We start from the raw sequence: 18858 nt of genomic DNA, 5'->3' as shown, positions 1-18858 counted from the left end.
GCCTTAGAAGCTACGAGAAGTAGTTGACATTTAGGAGAGTAAGTCAACAGAACAAGTATTGGGAAGAATCCTTTCTAGTCAACTGTCTAATAAAAAGAAGTCTCCTAAGAGAATTTTAACATTTAAAGATCAGCTTGAAGAAACACTTTGAGCACAGCAGACTAATAAAAATAATATTTTGTAAAACATTTACTGTGCTATGAAAATAGTAAAAATATCACATGAAACTGAAAGTTATGAAGTTTTGCCTTAACCAGTTCAAGGGAGGAAAGGGAATTATTTTCAAAAGTAAACCATGCATGAAGCAAAATAATGATTTGATTATTTCTAGGAAGAATGCAAAACATTAGTTAGATCATATTCAACATGTAAAGCTGACTCCTGCCTTCTAAAAGTTAATCAGCATGAGTACGTATGTTGGTAAACCCACACTTTCTTTAAGGTGTTTGAAAACCTAAATGCAGTATTAAACATTGCACTACAGCTCCATTTTTCTTACCCCTGGCATAATGATCTTCTCAATGTCTTTAAAGACATCCTCAAAGCTCTCAGGATCCTGGGGTGCACAGTCTGCGATGAGGGGCCGTAGGTATCCTGGTTCCACATCTGGGAATACCTGTCGTTTCTCTATCTTCTCCAGGTAATCCGCAACATAATCCACCATCTCCTTCCCTCTCTTGCGGAATTCTGCAGCATCCATAGGTATCAGAGTTTAGGGCTTATTCTCAGAAAAACACTTTAAAAGAAAGAGAAAAAATAATCATTTTTGAAAGAAAATTATACTAGTTTTAAATCTGTTATTCATATGATTTATAGGAAGAATCATATGGTCATGAGATGAAGAGATTAGATTAATACAGATAGACAATAAGTTTAGCACAGAAGAACAGTAGAAGCACTTTGATGAAGATTCAAAAATTACAGATTTATTTCCTACAGCTGTTGGTTGACACAAGGATGTGGAACTGTTAAGTGGCACATAATCAGCTTCCTCCTGCTTTATGGAGAAGAAGTGTAAGAAAATAGCCTGCTGGGTGTCTCTATTATAATCTGTAATAACAAGCTATAATAATCACAGTTATCACAGTGATCCACTGTGCTGCCCTGTCTTTTTATCTGCTTTTCAACACCTGTCTTGTCTCAAGATCTAACTTCCTCACTCTTTCACTGTAAATGCACATGCTTTGTGATCTACAAAACTTTGTTACTTAGTGAGGTTTCAAAAAGAATTCACTTCAAGTTGATCTGTACTGTGTTTTGCAGGAGAACGTGAGGAAGCTCTGTCTGGGGCTGTCCATATTTCCAAGATGCTGGGCTGCAGCTCCAGGCATTCTTTGAGATAGGCAGATTGTGTGAGCACACCCAAGGTGATACACGGCTCAGCTGAGATGAGCTGGAGTTCACCTGCAAAGTGCTCTGCAAACATAAATTCATGATATAACAGTGCCTGTTCCCGCCACCCTGGCCCATCCAATTTTATTACTCTGTCTAGCTGTGCATTTTGAGTACTAAGCGAATATATGGCTGAAACTTTTTATTCACTAAGTACCAAAAAAGTGTCCAAGAGTCTTTATACGCTCACATTGAGGGATATTGTTCCTTGGAACAGTAGAAAAGATTGGCAAGAGAAGAAAGGATATTCACTGCTGGTCTCAAAAACTATTGTGCTTAGCTCACACACCTGTAGATCTTCCCCTTTTAAGGAAATAATTATATTAAGCACAATGTGAATATTAGATAAGTAGGAGACAAATTTTCAGATATCAAGTATTTGTGACAAGGATTTCTAACTGAGGACATAATTTTGAGAAAAGAGAGCCTCCAGGGCTTTATTACATTTGAATTAGTACTGTAATATCTCAAGAGAAAGACATTATTAATAAGCACTGTTGTAGACATGTCTCTGCAGCTACAGAGGGTGTGGGATTTGTGTGGAGCAGCTGCTGCTTCTATTTAAGAAGGCAGGGTGCTGCTATAGGTCATGAAACACTTGGGAGAGCAAGGATCTGCACAGTAGGGACTTCTAGATCCCCAGAGATGGTTGTTCCTGTTATTATTTTAATAGAGTGTTAGTATTCTCTTTAATCGACATGTAAGTCTTTCTCTGGCTTTTTCTATACTTTCATAAAGGGGTATTAGGACATTTCTCATATCTTGCAACTAAGTTGCTGGAAATACATTACCAGTGGTCATTACAGTTCTTAGAATGTTCAGTGGGCAGCTTTGTGTGTCAACTCCCTTTTGAAAACCTGTGTTTAAGCAAGCAGTTTTGTTTCTCCTCCTTTAAAATCAGGATGATTCAATTTCTTCCATACCCCCTAAAACTTATGTGCATTTTCATTTAAGACATCTTTGTGCATTGTTCAAAATTTTAATAAACTCTCCAAAGAAGTCAGCATGAACTGCAGCAATCAATATGCATTTCTGTGGCAGCAATCTAATTACACACCAAGGCTCTGTTCTCTGGTTTAGATATTTTTTGCCAGAAGAAATCTAAATACTGTACTGTTGAACTTCTTTTTCAACGCATCTCTAACCTAACTCTTAAATCATGCTATTATTATTTCTTTTCTGCTACTTCATTCATGGGTTCATTGCTATAGCATGCCCCAAAGAACTTGCCTGAGGTGATCTGTTATTTTTTTCCTCTGGTTCAGAGAAGAAAGCTATGAAAAAAAAGAATTTAACAAACAACTGACAAATTAGTGGGAGATGCCTGAGACTGAACTGACTCAGAACACGAGGATTGGTGTTTCCGGCACTGCTGTTGCTCACTACTGTGCTATAGTTATTCCTACAGACCTTTACACATGGATCACTTCAGCTGAGTATCTCATTCCACATCTGTGGTTCCAGTGAACCTCAAGTACGGCACCAAGACAGGTAAGAGCATCACTACACTACTCCCTAGCTTTACTTGGTAGTAATCAAATAAAAGGGACTGCTTAACATAAAAACTTCTGTGGATCACATGGTCTTTTCCTAAAATATATGTCAAATGGCATAAATTAAATCACATTGTTTGTAAGCTCAACACAACTCACAAACACACAAAAATATTTACTTTATTAAAAAAAAAAAAAAAAGAATTTACTTTATCATATTATCAGAACATACATGGTGTGTTTTATAGATTGTGACATGTACATCATCTTGTTGCTACACAGTATGCTGATATTGTTATTTCTATTATTATTAGTTTGGACAAAGTTCTTTTTGGATATCAGGATAAGCAAATAAAATATTGTATCTAAATATCAGATACACATTCCGTGGTTTTAGTCTGTTGCTATGGAACTCAATTTAATAAAATACACATCCTGTCTAATCACTAAGATCTTCTTTGTTATTGGGTAACTTCTTCCCTAGAATGGGAGGTTCACTGGCTCATCCTAGCATTGTTTTGGCTGCACTACTCCTGTCATAAATCACTGTTGCAATAGCAAAATGCAGGTAAATAATTTAATTACAGGGGAAATACACTGTATTGCATGGAAGTAACTGAACCAGGAAGCTCAAATGTTAAGAATCAAAGGTTGAGCCTTTCATGCCAAATGTGCTACAGTGGCTGCAGTGTTATAAATTGGTATGAACTAGTATTTGCTTAATCTCTAATACTCTTACAATTCAGGTTGATGCAGTGAAGTATGTCAAACTGCTGCAGTCTGAAGCAAAGTGTCTTTCCTCCAAAGACAATACAAAAAACCTAAAAATCTTGTTTGTATTCATGCATCTTCCTTCCTAAAAGTCCTTCCCTGAAAATCCCCTACCCACAGTAATATACGTATCTCACAGGGGAAATGTGAAGGCATACTCCTTGCAGGAACACAGTGGTCATCCTTTTCACCTCCTATGTTATTTCTGTTCCTCTGTGAGTGACAAGACCCACTTACCCTTTCATCCTGATTTTTATTCTCTTCCTGAACTGTTTGCTATAGATCTCACTTCACTACTTGAAAGTACTACTTGCTGTGGAAGCCATCTCCAGCAGACAATTGTAATGCTCACTAGTGAGTACTATCAAGATGCAAATTACTTCACTTCTCTACTACTACAGAATATATCTCCTTCTTGCATGCACATAAAGCTCGTGTACAATACAACAACACAATGCATAGGGAAAGACCTTCCCTCTATGCCAGTATATTTCAAAAATATAGAGATTTTCTAAGAAGCAAAATGCTTCAGAGAACTCAGGCCTTAGGGTTTAAAATGAAGTACTGTTTGAGAGACTCGGTACTTTCTGAAGGGATGAGTGTTACAGTCTGCATGCACTCAAAATACCCACTTAACTTGAAGGAACTTAAACTGCAAAATAATGCAAGCCAAGTTTCCAAAACTAAAGGGAAATTTCAGCAAAACCAAGCCTCTCTCTAAATTATTTAGAAGTGGTTTATCTTCTTGAACGCTCCTGAAGAGTGAGAAAGTCTCTACACTTTCAGCGATCCCACACCTCCCAGGATCAGTTTCAGCATGTTTAGTATCTCTGGGCTGAACCCCAAGTGAGGAAAGCAGAGCTTCTCAGGAGGTGCCCTGCCTAATTATCAACCTCTACCACACTGTGAGCAGTCTGTATGCAAATTCACCGACAGCCTCTCTCTAATCGATAAAATACAATTTTACCAAGCATATATTCTGCCTGAGCATTTTTGTTCCCAGCCAGAATCAATGGCTACTGTCACCACTGCATACTTCAGATCAAGCCCTACTTTACTAGAGAAGACTGAGTTCTGCTCTAAACTGCAGGTAAAACCAAGAAAAATCATGTTAAATCTCAAGTTATATCAGAATGTGCAGTGGGCAGCTTTGTGTGTCAACTCCCTTTTGAAAACCTGTGTTTAAGCAAGCAGTTTTGTTTCTCCTCCTTTAAAATCAGGATGATTCAATTTCTTCCATACCCCCTAAAACTTATGTGCATTTTCATTTAAGACATCTTTGTGCATTGTTCAAAATTTTAATAAACTCTCCAAAGAAGTCAGCATGAACTGCAGCAATCAATATGCATTTCTGTGGCAGCAATCTAATTACACACCAAGGCTCTGTTCTCTGGTTTAGATATTTTTTGCCAGAAGAAATCTAAATACTGTACTGTTGAACTTCTTTTTCAACGCATCTCTAACCTAACTCTTAAATCATGCTATTATTATTTCTTTTCTGCTACTTCATTCATGGGTTCATTGCTATAGCATGCCCCAAAGAACTTGCCTGAGGTGATCTGTTATTTTTTTCCTCTGGTTCAGAGAAGAAAGCTATGAAAAAAAAGAATTTAACAAACAACTGACAAATTAGTGGGAGATGCCTGAGACTGAACTGACTCAGAACACGAGGATTGGTGTTTCCGGCACTGCTGTTGCTCACTACTGTGCTATAGTTATTCCTACAGACCTTTACACATGGATCACTTCAGCTGAGTATCTCATTCCACATCTGTGGTTCCAGTGAACCTCAAGTACGGCACCAAGACAGGTAAGAGCATCACTACACTACTCCCTAGCTTTACTTGGTAGTAATCAAATAAAAGGGACTGCTTAACATAAAAACTTCTGTGGATCACATGGTCTTTTCCTAAAATATATGTCAAATGGCATAAATTAAATCACATTGTTTGTAAGCTCAACACAACTCACAAACACACAAAAATATTTACTTTATTAAAAAAAAAAAAAAAAGAATTTACTTTATCATATTATCAGAACATACATGGTGTGTTTTATAGATTGTGACATGTACATCATCTTGTTGCTACACAGTATGCTGATATTGTTATTTCTATTATTATTAGTTTGGACAAAGTTCTTTTTGGATATCAGGATAAGCAAATAAAATATTGTATCTAAATATCAGATACACATTCCGTGGTTTTAGTCTGTTGCTATGGAACTCAATTTAATAAAATACACATCCTGTCTAATCACTAAGATCTTCTTTGTTATTGGGTAACTTCTTCCCTAGAATGGGAGGTTCACTGGCTCATCCTAGCATTGTTTTGGCTGCACTACTCCTGTCATAAATCACTGTTGCAATAGCAAAATGCAGGTAAATAATTTAATTACAGGGGAAATACACTGTATTGCATGGAAGTAACTGAACCAGGAAGCTCAAATGTTAAGAATCAAAGGTTGAGCCTTTCATGCCAAATGTGCTACAGTGGCTGCAGTGTTATAAATTGGTATGAACTAGTATTTGCTTAATCTCTAATACTCTTACAATTCAGGTTGATGCAGTGAAGTATGTCAAACTGCTGCAGTCTGAAGCAAAGTGTCTTTCCTCCAAAGACAATACAAAAAACCTAAAAATCTTGTTTGTATTCATGCATCTTCCTTCCTAAAAGTCCTTCCCTGAAAATCCCCTACCCACAGTAATATACGTATCTCACAGGGGAAATGTGAAGGCATACTCCTTGCAGGAACACAGTGGTCATCCTTTTCACCTCCTATGTTATTTCTGTTCCTCTGTGAGTGACAAGACCCACTTACCCTTTCATCCTGATTTTTATTCTCTTCCTGAACTGTTTGCTATAGATCTCACTTCACTACTTGAAAGTACTACTTGCTGTGGAAGCCATCTCCAGCAGACAATTGTAATGCTCACTAGTGAGTACTATCAAGATGCAAATTACTTCACTTCTCTACTACTACAGAATATATCTCCTTCTTGCATGCACATAAAGCTCGTGTACAATACAACAACACAATGCATAGGGAAAGACCTTCCCTCTATGCCAGTATATTTCAAAAATATAGAGATTTTCTAAGAAGCAAAATGCTTCAGAGAACTCAGGCCTTAGGGTTTAAAATGAAGTACTGTTTGAGAGACTCGGTACTTTCTGAAGGGATGAGTGTTACAGTCTGCATGCACTCAAAATACCCACTTAACTTGAAGGAACTTAAACTGCAAAATAATGCAAGCCAAGTTTCCAAAACTAAAGGGAAATTTCAGCAAAACCAAGCCTCTCTCTAAATTATTTAGAAGTGGTTTATCTTCTTGAACGCTCCTGAAGAGTGAGAAAGTCTCTACACTTTCAGCGATCCCACACCTCCCAGGATCAGTTTCAGCATGTTTAGTATCTCTGGGCTGAACCCCAAGTGAGGAAAGCAGAGCTTCTCAGGAGGTGCCCTGCCTAATTATCAACCTCTACCACACTGTGAGCAGTCTGTATGCAAATTCACCGACAGCCTCTCTCTAATCGATAAAATACAATTTTACCAAGCATATATTCTGCCTGAGCATTTTTGTTCCCAGCCAGAATCAATGGCTACTGTCACCACTGCATACTTCAGATCAAGCCCTACTTTACTAGAGAAGACTGAGTTCTGCTCTAAACTGCAGGTAAAACCAAGAAAAATCATGTTAAATCTCAAGTTATATCAGAATGTGCAGTGGGCAGCTTTGTGTGTCAACTCCCTTTTGAAAACCTGTGTTTAAGCAAGCAGTTTTGTTTCTCCTCCTTTAAAATCAGGATGATTCAATTTCTTCCATACCCCCTAAAACTTATGTGCATTTTCATTTAAGACATCTTTGTGCATTGTTCAAAATTTTAATAAACTCTCCAAAGAAGTCAGCATGAACTGCAGCAATCAATATGCATTTCTGTGGCAGCAATCTAATTACACACCAAGGCTCTGTTCTCTGGTTTAGATATTTTTTGCCAGAAGAAATCTAAATACTGTACTGTTGAACTTCTTTTTCAACGCATCTCTAACCTAACTCTTAAATCATGCTATTATTATTTCTTTTCTGCTACTTCATTCATGGGTTCATTGCTATAGCATGCCCCAAAGAACTTGCTTGAGGTGATCTGTTATTTTTTTCCTCTGGTTCAGAGAAGAAAGCTATGAAAAAAAAAAGAATTTAACAAACAACTGACAAATTAGTGGGAGATGCCTGAGACTGAACTGACTCAGAACACGAGGATTGGTGTTTCCGGCACTGCTGTTGCTCACTACTGTGCTATAGTTATTCCTACAGACCTTTACACATGGATCACTTCAGCTGAGTATCTCATTCCACATCTGTGGTTCCAGTGAACCTCAAGTACGGCACCAAGACAGGTAAGAGCATCACTACACTACTCCCTAGCTTTACTTGGTAGTAATCAAATAAAAGGGACTGCTTAACATAAAAACTTCTGTGGATCACATGGTCTTTTCCTAAAATATATGTCAAATGGCATAATCACATTGTTTGTAAGCTCAACACAACTCACAAACACACAAAAATATTTACTTTATTAAAAAAAAAAAAGAATTTACTTTATCATATTATCAGAACATACATGGTGTGTTTTATAGATTGTGACATGTACATCATCTTGTTGCTACACAGTATGCTGATATTGTTATTTCTATTATTATTAGTTTGGACAAAGTTCTTTTTGGATATCAGGATAAGCAAATAAAATATTGTATCTAAATATCAGATACACATTCCGTGGTTTTAGTCTGTTGCTATGGAACTCAATTTAATAAAATACACATCCTGTCTAATCACTAAGATCTTCTTTGTTATTGGGTAACTTCTTCCCTAGAATGGGAGGTTCACTGGCTCATCCTAGCATTGTTTTGGCTGCACTACTCCTGTCATAAATCACTGTTGCAATAGCAAAATGCAGGTAAATAATTTAATTACAGGGGAAATACACTGTATTGCATGGAAGTAACTGAACCAGGAAGCTCAAATGTTAAGAATCAAAGGTTGAGCCTTTCATGCCAAATGTGCTACAGTGGCTGCAGTGTTATAAATTGGTATGAACTAGTATTTGCTTAATCTCTAATACTCTTACAATTCAGGTTGATGCAGTGAAGTATGTCAAACTGCTGCAGTCTGAAGCAAAGTGTCTTTCCTCCAAAGACAATACAAAAAACCTAAAAATCTTCTTGTTTGTATTCATGCATCTTCCTTCCTAAAAGTCCTTCCCTGAAAATCCCCTACCCACAGTAATATACGTATCTCACAGGGGAAATGTGAAGGCATACTCCTTGCAGGAACACAGTGGTCATCCTTTTCACCTCCTATGTTATTTCTGTTCCTCTGTGAGTGACAAGACCCACTTACCCTTTCATCCTGATTTTTATTCTCTTCCTGAACTGTTTGCTATAGATCTCACTTCACTACTTGAAAGTACTACTTGCTGTGGAAGCCATCTCCAGCAGACAATTGTAATGCTCACTAGTGAGTACTATCAAGATGCAAATTACTTCACTTCTCTACTACTACAGAATATATCTCCTTCTTGCATGCACATAAAGCTCGTGTACAATACAACAACACAATGCATAGGGAAAGACCTTCCCTCTATGCCAGTATATTTCAAAAATATAGAGATTTTCTAAGAAGCAAAATGCTTCAGAGAACTCAGGCCTTAGGGTTTAAAATGAAGTACTGTTTGAGAGACTCGGTACTTTCTGAAGGGATGAGTGTTACAGTCTGCATGCACTCAAAATACCCACTTAACTTGAAGGAACTTAAACTGCAAAATAATGCAAGCCAAGTTTCCAAAACTAAAGGGAAATTTCAGCAAAACCAAGCCTCTCTCTAAATTATTTAGAAGTGGTTTATCTTCTTGAATGCTCCTGAAGAGTGAGAAAGTCTCTACACTTTCAGCGATCCCACACCTCCCAGGATCAGTTTCAGCATGTTTAGTATCTCTGGGCTGAACCCCAAGTGAGGAAAGCAGAGCTTCTCAGGAGGTGCCCTGCCTAATTATCAACCTCTACCACACTGTGAGCAGTCTGTATGCAAATTCACTGACAGCCTCTCTCTAATCGATAAAATACAATTTTACCAAGCATATATTCTGCCTGAGCATTTTTGTTCCCAGCCAGAATCAATGGCTACTGTCACCACTGCATACTTCAGATCAAGCCCTACTTTACTAGAGAAGACTGAGTTCTGCTCTAAACTGCAGGTAAAACCAAGAAAAATCATGTTAAATCTCAAGTTATATCAGTGTATCTTTTTTTACTTATTCATATATAAACATTTTCATCTTTGATTTTGCTGTAGTTTGTCAGAGGACAAGTACACTACACAATCTAAAGTTGACATATCCTTTGCTACTTTTTAAAACTACTCCTTCTACCTCAGAGCACTGAAATTACTGAAAATTGTTGCTGGTCTTTAGATTGTATATGTTCATTTGCAAGCAGTTTTCTACTTTACCTGAAACTGAACCATACAAATAAGTAGTTTACACACAAGTGATTATTAATGATATTTATAGGTATAGTATTATGTTGGTAACATTGAGCTTATTCATTATTTCTGTTAAAAGGTATTTTCTATGATTTTAGAATATGGGTGGGTTTTTTCATATTTACTGAATATGAATGTAAAATATATCTAAGTGCAACCAGGAAATTTGTTATGAGAAAGAAAAAGAGTAAAAAGATGAAAAAGCAGAAAAAAAAGAGGGAAAAGAGGAAAAGCAGAACAAATGAGGAGAGAGGCATATTTGATGCATTATAATTTTATGTCTGCCTCTTCTCCAGCTGATCAAACTAAAATAAAAAACAGCTAAGAAAATAAAATCTTTTAGCAGCTCCTGTTTATAAATACAGACAGGGAGAATGCATAGACACATTAATAGCATCTAAAACTGATTTGTTTTTTGAGCAAACACAGCTATAACTCTGTATCTTTCCAATACATGAGTTAAATGCATTTTCTATTCTGCCAACTGATTGTTGCAGACCAAAATGTAAGTTAAGTGCTCATGGTGTTTCAGTGACACCAGTGAAGCCACGAGAACTTCCTGCTACTGAACCCAACTGACGGTTTTTGCAGCTGTTGCCACTGTTAAGCTGAACTTCCCCTGCTGGCAATAGGATATTACCAGAAAAAGAGCCAAAGGATGCATTTTACTTCAGCACGAGTTAAATGGAACTGGATCTACTCTGGATCTACTTCTACCTTTGCACAAATCAAGAATTAGGAGTATATGTTATAACCCCTACATTTTATTTAAAGATTTACATTTTCCAGAAGTTGCTGGCTGTATTCATTTACTGTCACTGGCATAGTATCTGCAACTTCATAATGTTCCCCACTGAGGTCTTACTACAGTGATGGGAAAGGGTTATTTCTGAGGAAAACTTCACCCTAAAAAAGTCATGCATTCAATTTATCTTGAAATTTTTTTATTCAGAATATTTGGCAGAGAATTTCCCAAGTTCTACTTGGTTATTGAAAGCACTGCTGTACTTGGAAAGACAAGGTACAAACTTTTGTATGCATGTGATTCTACATAAATGTCTATAAACAGTTACAGCACATACATCAGATGTAAAATAAAGCAAACACAACACAATAGGTGTACTCTACATTGCGCAAACTTAGATTAAAAAGAAATGTTATTGTTACTATTATTATTATCATCCCTAAAATAACACAAGCTGGCTGTTTATTAACTGAGATCCCACTCTCCATAACCAATTGTTGCATTAATCCAAATGTACCTACTTGAATTTAATAACCATAAAGCCTTAAGGACAAAGAATATTACTTACAGCGAGTTGGTAAGGTTTTTGCTTCTCCCCTGCCTCTCACTGCCCTTCTTTGCTCCTCAGTGACAGCTACAAAGCAGAGAGGGTGCAGTTGCCAGCATATATAGGCAGAGTATCCATGTCCCTTCAGCCTATCACAGCCACGGGCTTTGCACTGAACGTGTAGCAGCAGCATCTTCCCCTCCTCCCACAGCTCCTCCAAAATATACCTCGCAAAGAAAGCTCCCTGAAAAGAACAGGATCCAACTGAGAAACAGCCCTTGCCTAGGTTAACTCTGCAGTGCCCTGTGTTTTCTTCCAGGGGCTCCATTTACAAGTTCATTAGCAGTGAGTGTCTGATCACATGCTCCCTGTCTGTGCTGCACACTCTGGGACACTTCAGCTGAGGCTGCTGCAGTAAAAGCAAGAGCTTTGATTCACTTCTGTGAAATATTATTGGCCAGGAAAGAAACATAGATATGGTTGAAGTGACAGTCAAGTGACTGCAAGCTCAGGTATCTAGCTGTGGAATAAACACCCCCAGATAAGCTTTATCCAACTTTTTCCAGTTTCTTTCTTTGATCATATGTACACTTAAAAGCAATTCTAAGCGTTTAAGATTTGTTTTCCTATTCTAAAGATTTGTATTCCTATTACGTGGAGCTCTCTTTCCTAGATGAATCCAGGTGACTTCCTGTCATTTTTACTTCAGTCAAGTTAATTAAAAAAAAAAAAAATACTATCAGCATTTCATTTCATAGTCCTAAACAGCTTATAGCCAGGTAGTGTGGCAGATTTGGGATGATCATTGCTCTCGCACCAGTCTCCAGTCCATTGCAGTATTATCACAGCCAACCTTTTAGTGAAGGAGGAAGAAGTCACAGTTTTAAAAACTGTCGTGGCTGTGTTTGCTCTTCTAATGCTACAGGACCAGTGACAACTCTGCTACAATTCTGGAAGAGCCTATTCAAAATAAAACCAAACTCCCTACCTGTACCTAAACTCCCCAGGTGAGCTTTCTGCTGTCATTGCACTTGTTGTGCCAGATGTTATTCTATGATCTGACTTGTGTTTCCAATGCCTGGGTTGGCTGCTGTAATGGTTAGTTCTTCAATCTTGAAAAGCGTCAAGAAATCCCAGAGTCAGTTGCCACAGCCTCTGAGATGTTTTCCACCTCAAATCAACTCCTGAGTTCACAGGGTTACAAACTGGGCACATTGGGACCCCATAGGAAAAAGTGTTTTGGAGATTTTTCCTATTTATTTCTTTCTTCCTGAATTTGACTGAAAAGGCTGAAAATTCAAAATTTGTTGTGAGGGTATAAGAGATGCAAAAATTGAAGTTGTCTCTAGTAAACTTAAAGATATCTGAAATTTCACTTCAATGTTTCATCCAAATGGCTTGCCAAAGGTAAATAACTTTCAAAGGAAATTAAAAATGGAAACTAAAATTAAGATTGGAGTATTAAAATGCCAGTTTAATCAGTGTTGAAATACAGCCTCAAAGGCACCTGATGTGTTTTTATTTCTCTGCCGTACCTGTAAAGCTTGCTGTGAAGAGGCAATAGTCACATTTTCCATTAAAATATTTTTGTAATTTCTCAGGAAGAAAAAGGAAATAAAGTGTTTAAGTACAACAGACAAGCTGGAAAAGAGGAATTAAATGCCCTTCTAAAAATCATGTTCCGTGTCTCTTATATAATTTAGAAATTATTCTGGCTTGTACTAGTTTCATAATTCTCAGTTGGCAATAAACTAATCTTTGTTTAACAGAATCTTTCTGTGGTGGACAAAAGGAAGATCATTAAGTTTTCTATCACAGGTTCTGGCTAAGTCAGACCTGATGTGGCCCTGTGAATTTGTTGCAGACCCTTCAGACTGCTCTTTCTTTCACAGACAGAGAACAACTTTGTTTACTACTGAAACACAACAAATAGAGATCCCCTCTTTAGTGCCAAACTGTTCCAAAATTCAGGATACCAGTGTGTGAGAAATAACAGATGATCCCAAGAGGTTTAAAGGCTGGGGCTTATTGGTAAGCACCCAACAGACCTATTAGTCACAGCTAGCAAGAGACAAGCTTCAATATGTTTTTGCACATGGAAGTCAACCGTAAACGATGATACATAAACGATGCTATGCCCATGCAGTAATAGCACTGATTTATTACCATTACTGAACCCTTTGGTTTGCAAACGAGGTGGGAGAGAGGCTGTGTTTGAACAGGAAGCTCCAGCACAGCACCAGAAAATGAAGCAGACAATGTGTTATCAGTCACTGCAGTCCCATTGTCAGTCCTTATGCAAAGACGTAAATCAAAGCAGAAGGGATTAAACAGTTTGTTTAATCCCACTTTCTAACAGCTTTTGCCTCTTCCATGACTGTACTGTGCAGGTAAGAAATTAAAAGGCAGTTTCCTCTGGCTTTTAGTCCAGTTATGATTAGATGGCTCTACTCCCAACTTTGTTTTTCCCTCACCTGAATAGCCTGACATGCTAGCCTCATGCTAGCCTTGTGGCATGGGTGTAGGTACTAAATTTGATGAAGATGTGTTTGAGCTATAATTGACTGAGCCTAACATTATTGAAAAAACCTGAGCTATAACAAGAATGGCTTTAAATTGAATAAGATACACTCAACATCTTAGACATCGAGAAAAAAATTTGAAACAATTAATTAGGGATCTATCACAATGTTTGTGCCTGTTTTCCACATTTGGTGTCAAAGGAAGAGTCACTGTTGCCTATGCATAAAAAAACTCACTGGTTTACTCTGTGTCTGTAGTTTAGGGATGCTATTTGGAGACTGCAGGCATTTTTTCAGTTTTCTTTGCAGTTGCTCCTTCAAAAAGAGAACAGTAGTAGAACCCCATCTTTGTCTTTCTTTTTGCCCCCAGTATATTCTTCCATTAATGTAAAAATACTAGTTACAGGAAATTATCTACGAGAAGGTAAAAGAAACACAAACAAGTGAAAATGGAATGAAAAATCCTTTTATGTTCCGTAAACAAGGTCCAAATCTGCATAAGCACAAAGATGAGACAAGAAAGAAGAGAGTGTTTTAGATAAAATGTGCAACTAAAAATTTTCTGATTAAAACAAAGGGTGTATTTTCTTTGGAAGAAAGTAAGAATTAATAAAGCCTTCCGACACAAATAGATGGATTACTTTCAACATATGAGGATAAAACCTAAGTCTCCTGCAGAACATAAGTAGACTTTGCAACAGATTAGCCAGGAGATGAATCTGAGACAGAGCTGAAAAACTGGGGAAGTAACTATCCTCTTTTTTCATAAATATTTTATGTGTGACTTGTTTTCCCTGTTCAGTTCCTATTGCTGGTAGTGTGAACATGTGAAGGTAAACCAAATAAGGAAAAAAGGAACTGCTAACGAAGTGAACATGGACACAGACTCACACACACAGTTTCAGAGGAGTTAATGTACCATTTTGCTGGTTCGAGGCAGCCTGAGCATATTACTCTTATGGAAGCAAGCCTACAGAAAAGAGAGGTTGTGATGAACTGAAAAAGTGTCAACAGAAAAACTGACAGGCTGTGAAGAGTCACAGAGACAGTGAGAGCAGGCTGCAATCACAGTAGGCAGACTCTTCCAATACAGAGATAGGAATAGCTTCTGCTGTGAGCTGAGATGTGCTTACCTAGGGGTGTAGGCACTGCCAGGGCACTCGTCCAGCCATGTATTGCTCACAGAGAGAGTGTTCTCAAGCATTGACTATTGTGAGCTTCACAGAAGCTGTGGCTGACAGATGAATTGCTATGAGGCCTTAAATGTCCTGTGAAGACCTCATGTTAAAAAGCAAGTTAGAGCAGTTAGTTTGTGAATGGAATAACCCCTGTGTGGATGAAGAGACAGGGCCAGTTGAGGCATGAGGAACAAAAATGGCTTCAAATACAGAGGGAACACAACACAGTATATACTCTTGAGCAAGTGATTTGTTTGGATCACTGTTTACAAAAATATCAAAAACCACGCAGTGCTTGGTTGAGAATGTATTTTGCCACTGACAGTGACTAATGCCTTGTCACAAGGGCCATGCACTTGCAATAAGCTTGGAAGAGCATTTGCCACCACTTTAAGACTTGAATCTTTCTTGAAAGGATGAGAACATCACTAGTCTCTTCATAAAGAGCATGTTGGTGCCCAGTTGTCTGAGATACAGAAAGTACTATGGCAAGGGATCACACCAATGTTTCTTGCTGTACCTCCCTGTCAGCTTTTCTGCAAAGGTATCTTTGGCTCCCCTTCAGGCTGTGCAAACACATGCATCTTTCTAGAAAAGACCAATGCAAAGCTTCAGGAAACTTTATGCTTAGTAGAACACATTGGAGAAATTCATGGAGGACTGTCTCCTGTGGGAGGGACCCCATGCTGGAGCAGAGGAAGGGCGCCTCGACCTGAGCAGCGGGAGAAACCTGTGATGAAATGAACTGACCTAAAACCCCCATTCCCTGTCTCACATCACCACTGGGGAAGGAGAAGGTAGAGATAAGGAGGGGGTGAGGCAAAAGTGTTTTAAAGACTTATTTTACTTCTCATTATCCTGCTTTGATTTTGTTAGTAATGAATTCAATTAATATCCCAAAATTGAGACTGTTTTGCTCATGAAGATATTTGATGAGTGTTCTCTCCCAGTCCTCATCTCAACCCAGGAACCCTTGGTTATATTTTCTTTCCCTTGTCCAGCTGTGGAGAGAAGCATCAGAGAGGCTTTTGTGCATGCTGGCATCCAGCCAGGGTCAAACCACTACACACATATCCCAAAACAAGAGCTCTGGAGAACTGAGTGGGAACCAGATCTTACACACACACAGGGTCTCCCTGGTCATGGACACACATTCACAGCTGAAGCAATGAGTAAGGTAATATTTGCTCCCTTCTGCACTGGGTTGCTGTCTTTGCCTCAGAGGTGGGAGTGACATACGTACACAGCCCACCTGCTTGACTGCAGGAAGATGCATTTACACTAAGATGAGTCTTTCCCCTGAGCCATGTGACCCTGCTCCTGACTCTTGCTAATATGGTTAGCATAACCAACACCACCTCCTTGGACAAACAGTCATAACATGCATGCATGCTGGTCACGTATCACCTCCTCTTTTCCCCTTTTCAACTGTAGTTGTCACCAAGATGTGATGACCCCCATTACAGAACAGCCAGATCCCCTGTCAGCATTGTGAAAAAACTATTTGCCCTGCAAGATTGCTACTAGGATGTGGTGACACATGATCTGGAATACAGAAATGTAACAGTACATGAGATACTGCCTATAAAATCAAACAGCTGCAAGGCATGATGCTGTTCAGCAAAACCCATGATCTGCCACTGGTCTGGGACACAGCCACTACTGTATTCTTCCTCTGAAGATGGAGTGAATCATGTTCTCCTGGGTATAGTGTGAGTTCAGATTATGATGATTGTATCATGCATTGATTACTAAGAATTTGAAACGATCTGCAGAAGGTCCAAGTGACTAAAAGTGTAGTAATTAAAGGCTCTTGATAGTAAGAAAGCTACAATCATGACTACAAATTTTGCTTAGCTGAAAGTATAATTCATAAAAACTGTGCAATAAACTACATTAAATCCTACACGTTGTAGATAACAATAAACTATGCTCAAAATTAAGTGTTTAATTGTAGTAATAAAGGTCTAATTGTGCCTAAAACCCTGTAGCAAATTCTCATTCTACCAAGGATCCCTAAAAGAATCTGCCTGTCCCTGTGACATTAGGTGACAGAGCCACCAAGTGTTCACACGCTCCATCCTGCCTACTCCATAAGAAATACAATCATCTCCAGCTAGGAGGGAAAACAGTGAGCCAGGAAAGATAACAGCTTAAGCTGCTGCAGGTAGCTTCACCACAGTGCAGCCAGCCATCTCCCCACTCAGAACTGCTTGCCATCTGTTCTCCTTATGATCTTGTTCACTTCCACACCTCAGATAATCACAGCTTCCACATTATCATTAGGAGAGACAGACTCTCATTTAGCCAGGATTTACTGGAAGAGACAGGTAGTTAAATAAGAAGGACAGTCCAATGTATTCATTACATTTGTACTCAGAGGCCTTAGATCAAGCTCCTGCTTTCAAGTACAGATGCACATCTTTGCCATATGCTGTGAAATGCTGGGTAAGTTCTGAGAGGAATTTTCCATAAAATATTTCGTTAGAAAGGGTTGTTCTCTTCCAGCTTATTTTTCTGTGCTACCACGTTTGGCTCCAGCTGGAATTAGAATCCAAACAGCCTAAATCTAGGCCAAGTTTAAAGTTGCAGCACCTTCTGTCAAAACTCTGGCAGTGTTTGTCTCTGGTCAGAGGCACAAATTTTGAACCTCTCTGTGCTGAGGTCAGATGGTGCCAGTCTAGAAGCAAACTGTTTTCACAGCAGTCTGATATTCTGCAGAATTCTATGAAAGACAGTCTAGGAAAGTTTTGGAAATATTTAGATTTCTGTTTTCTTCCTTCCTGCAAACTCTTAAAAAAGCACTCTCTTATTCAGTGATCTTGTTCTGTGTAGTCTTAAGAGACATCTCTTCCACCTCTACCACCAGGCTAACTTTTGTCAGTAGGAAGTGGTTAAGAAATGTCATTTTTAACTGTTTTCCAGTACTCAGAGAACACAGAATACTGTGAAATTATGCTTAGGGAAGAAGAATCACTGCCACATTTTATGTTACATACATTGCAAAATATAATGAAGTAAGATAACTTACTTGCCCATAGCTTCTGCTGAATTCTAGGGGATATTTTCAGTTTCTCTCTTTCAACAACACACCAGTCTCAACCTATTGCTGTTGCCCACTGAAGTGAAAAGTAAGAAAACAGCTATGTATCTACATTCTTTGACTTGTGAATGATTTAAAAGCAGTTAATATTTTACATTAGTTGCTAATTTTCTTTCTTAATATATATGCTCAGCATGCAAAATCACACTAATCTTTCATCAAAATTATTGTTAATTTACTTTATCTTACACAATAACAACTCACACAACCCAGGTCTACACTTTATGTGACTGTAATCTTCAAAAAGTATAATTGTGGAAATTAATTTACTATATATATGAAAAAAAAGCCTAACTCAAGATTCTTCAGCTGTGAGTACAACACATATCAACCACATTCCAATCCTGCAACACTGCTAAGATAAAAGAAATAACTCAAAGCTATGTTAAACAAAGGATTAATTACATTATCTCCTTACTTTTCTTGCACTGACAAAAAATCCCATGAGAAATAGTGTTACACTATATTCAATGGATACTTACAAAGAAGAGCTGGTTTCTACCAATGCTAGAATAGTAAGCTGTCACAAAAAGCCTGGCAGTATTTCTGGATGCTCAATGCAACACAGT

The 18858-nt window shown here is 38.1% G+C and overlaps 1 protein-coding gene across 3 annotated transcripts in view; it reads right to left on the bottom strand.

The window, feature by feature from the left end:
- Window positions 1–18858, bottom strand: part of DDC (dopa decarboxylase) — a 77877-nt gene that overhangs the window by 50053 nt on the left and 8966 nt on the right. For 2 of the 3 annotated variants that reach the window (XM_068195995.1, XM_068195977.1), the window contains exon 2: window positions 500–736. In XM_068195995.1, the coding sequence (XP_068052096.1) occupies window positions 500–700 (201 nt within the window). In that variant the 5' untranslated portion in view covers window positions 701–736. Of the gene's footprint in view, window positions 1–499; window positions 737–11507; window positions 11668–18858 lie in introns of those variants that run through there. The other variant, XM_068195985.1, reaches the window with a different exon arrangement.

Source organism: Anomalospiza imberbis, chromosome 1, assembly GCF_031753505.1.
Source record: "Anomalospiza imberbis isolate Cuckoo-Finch-1a 21T00152 chromosome 1, ASM3175350v1, whole genome shotgun sequence".
Classification (NCBI taxonomy): Eukaryota; Metazoa; Chordata; class Aves; order Passeriformes; family Viduidae; genus Anomalospiza; species Anomalospiza imberbis.
Note: the sequence above shows the minus strand (reverse complement) of the source record. Positions and strands in the feature narration are given on the sequence as shown.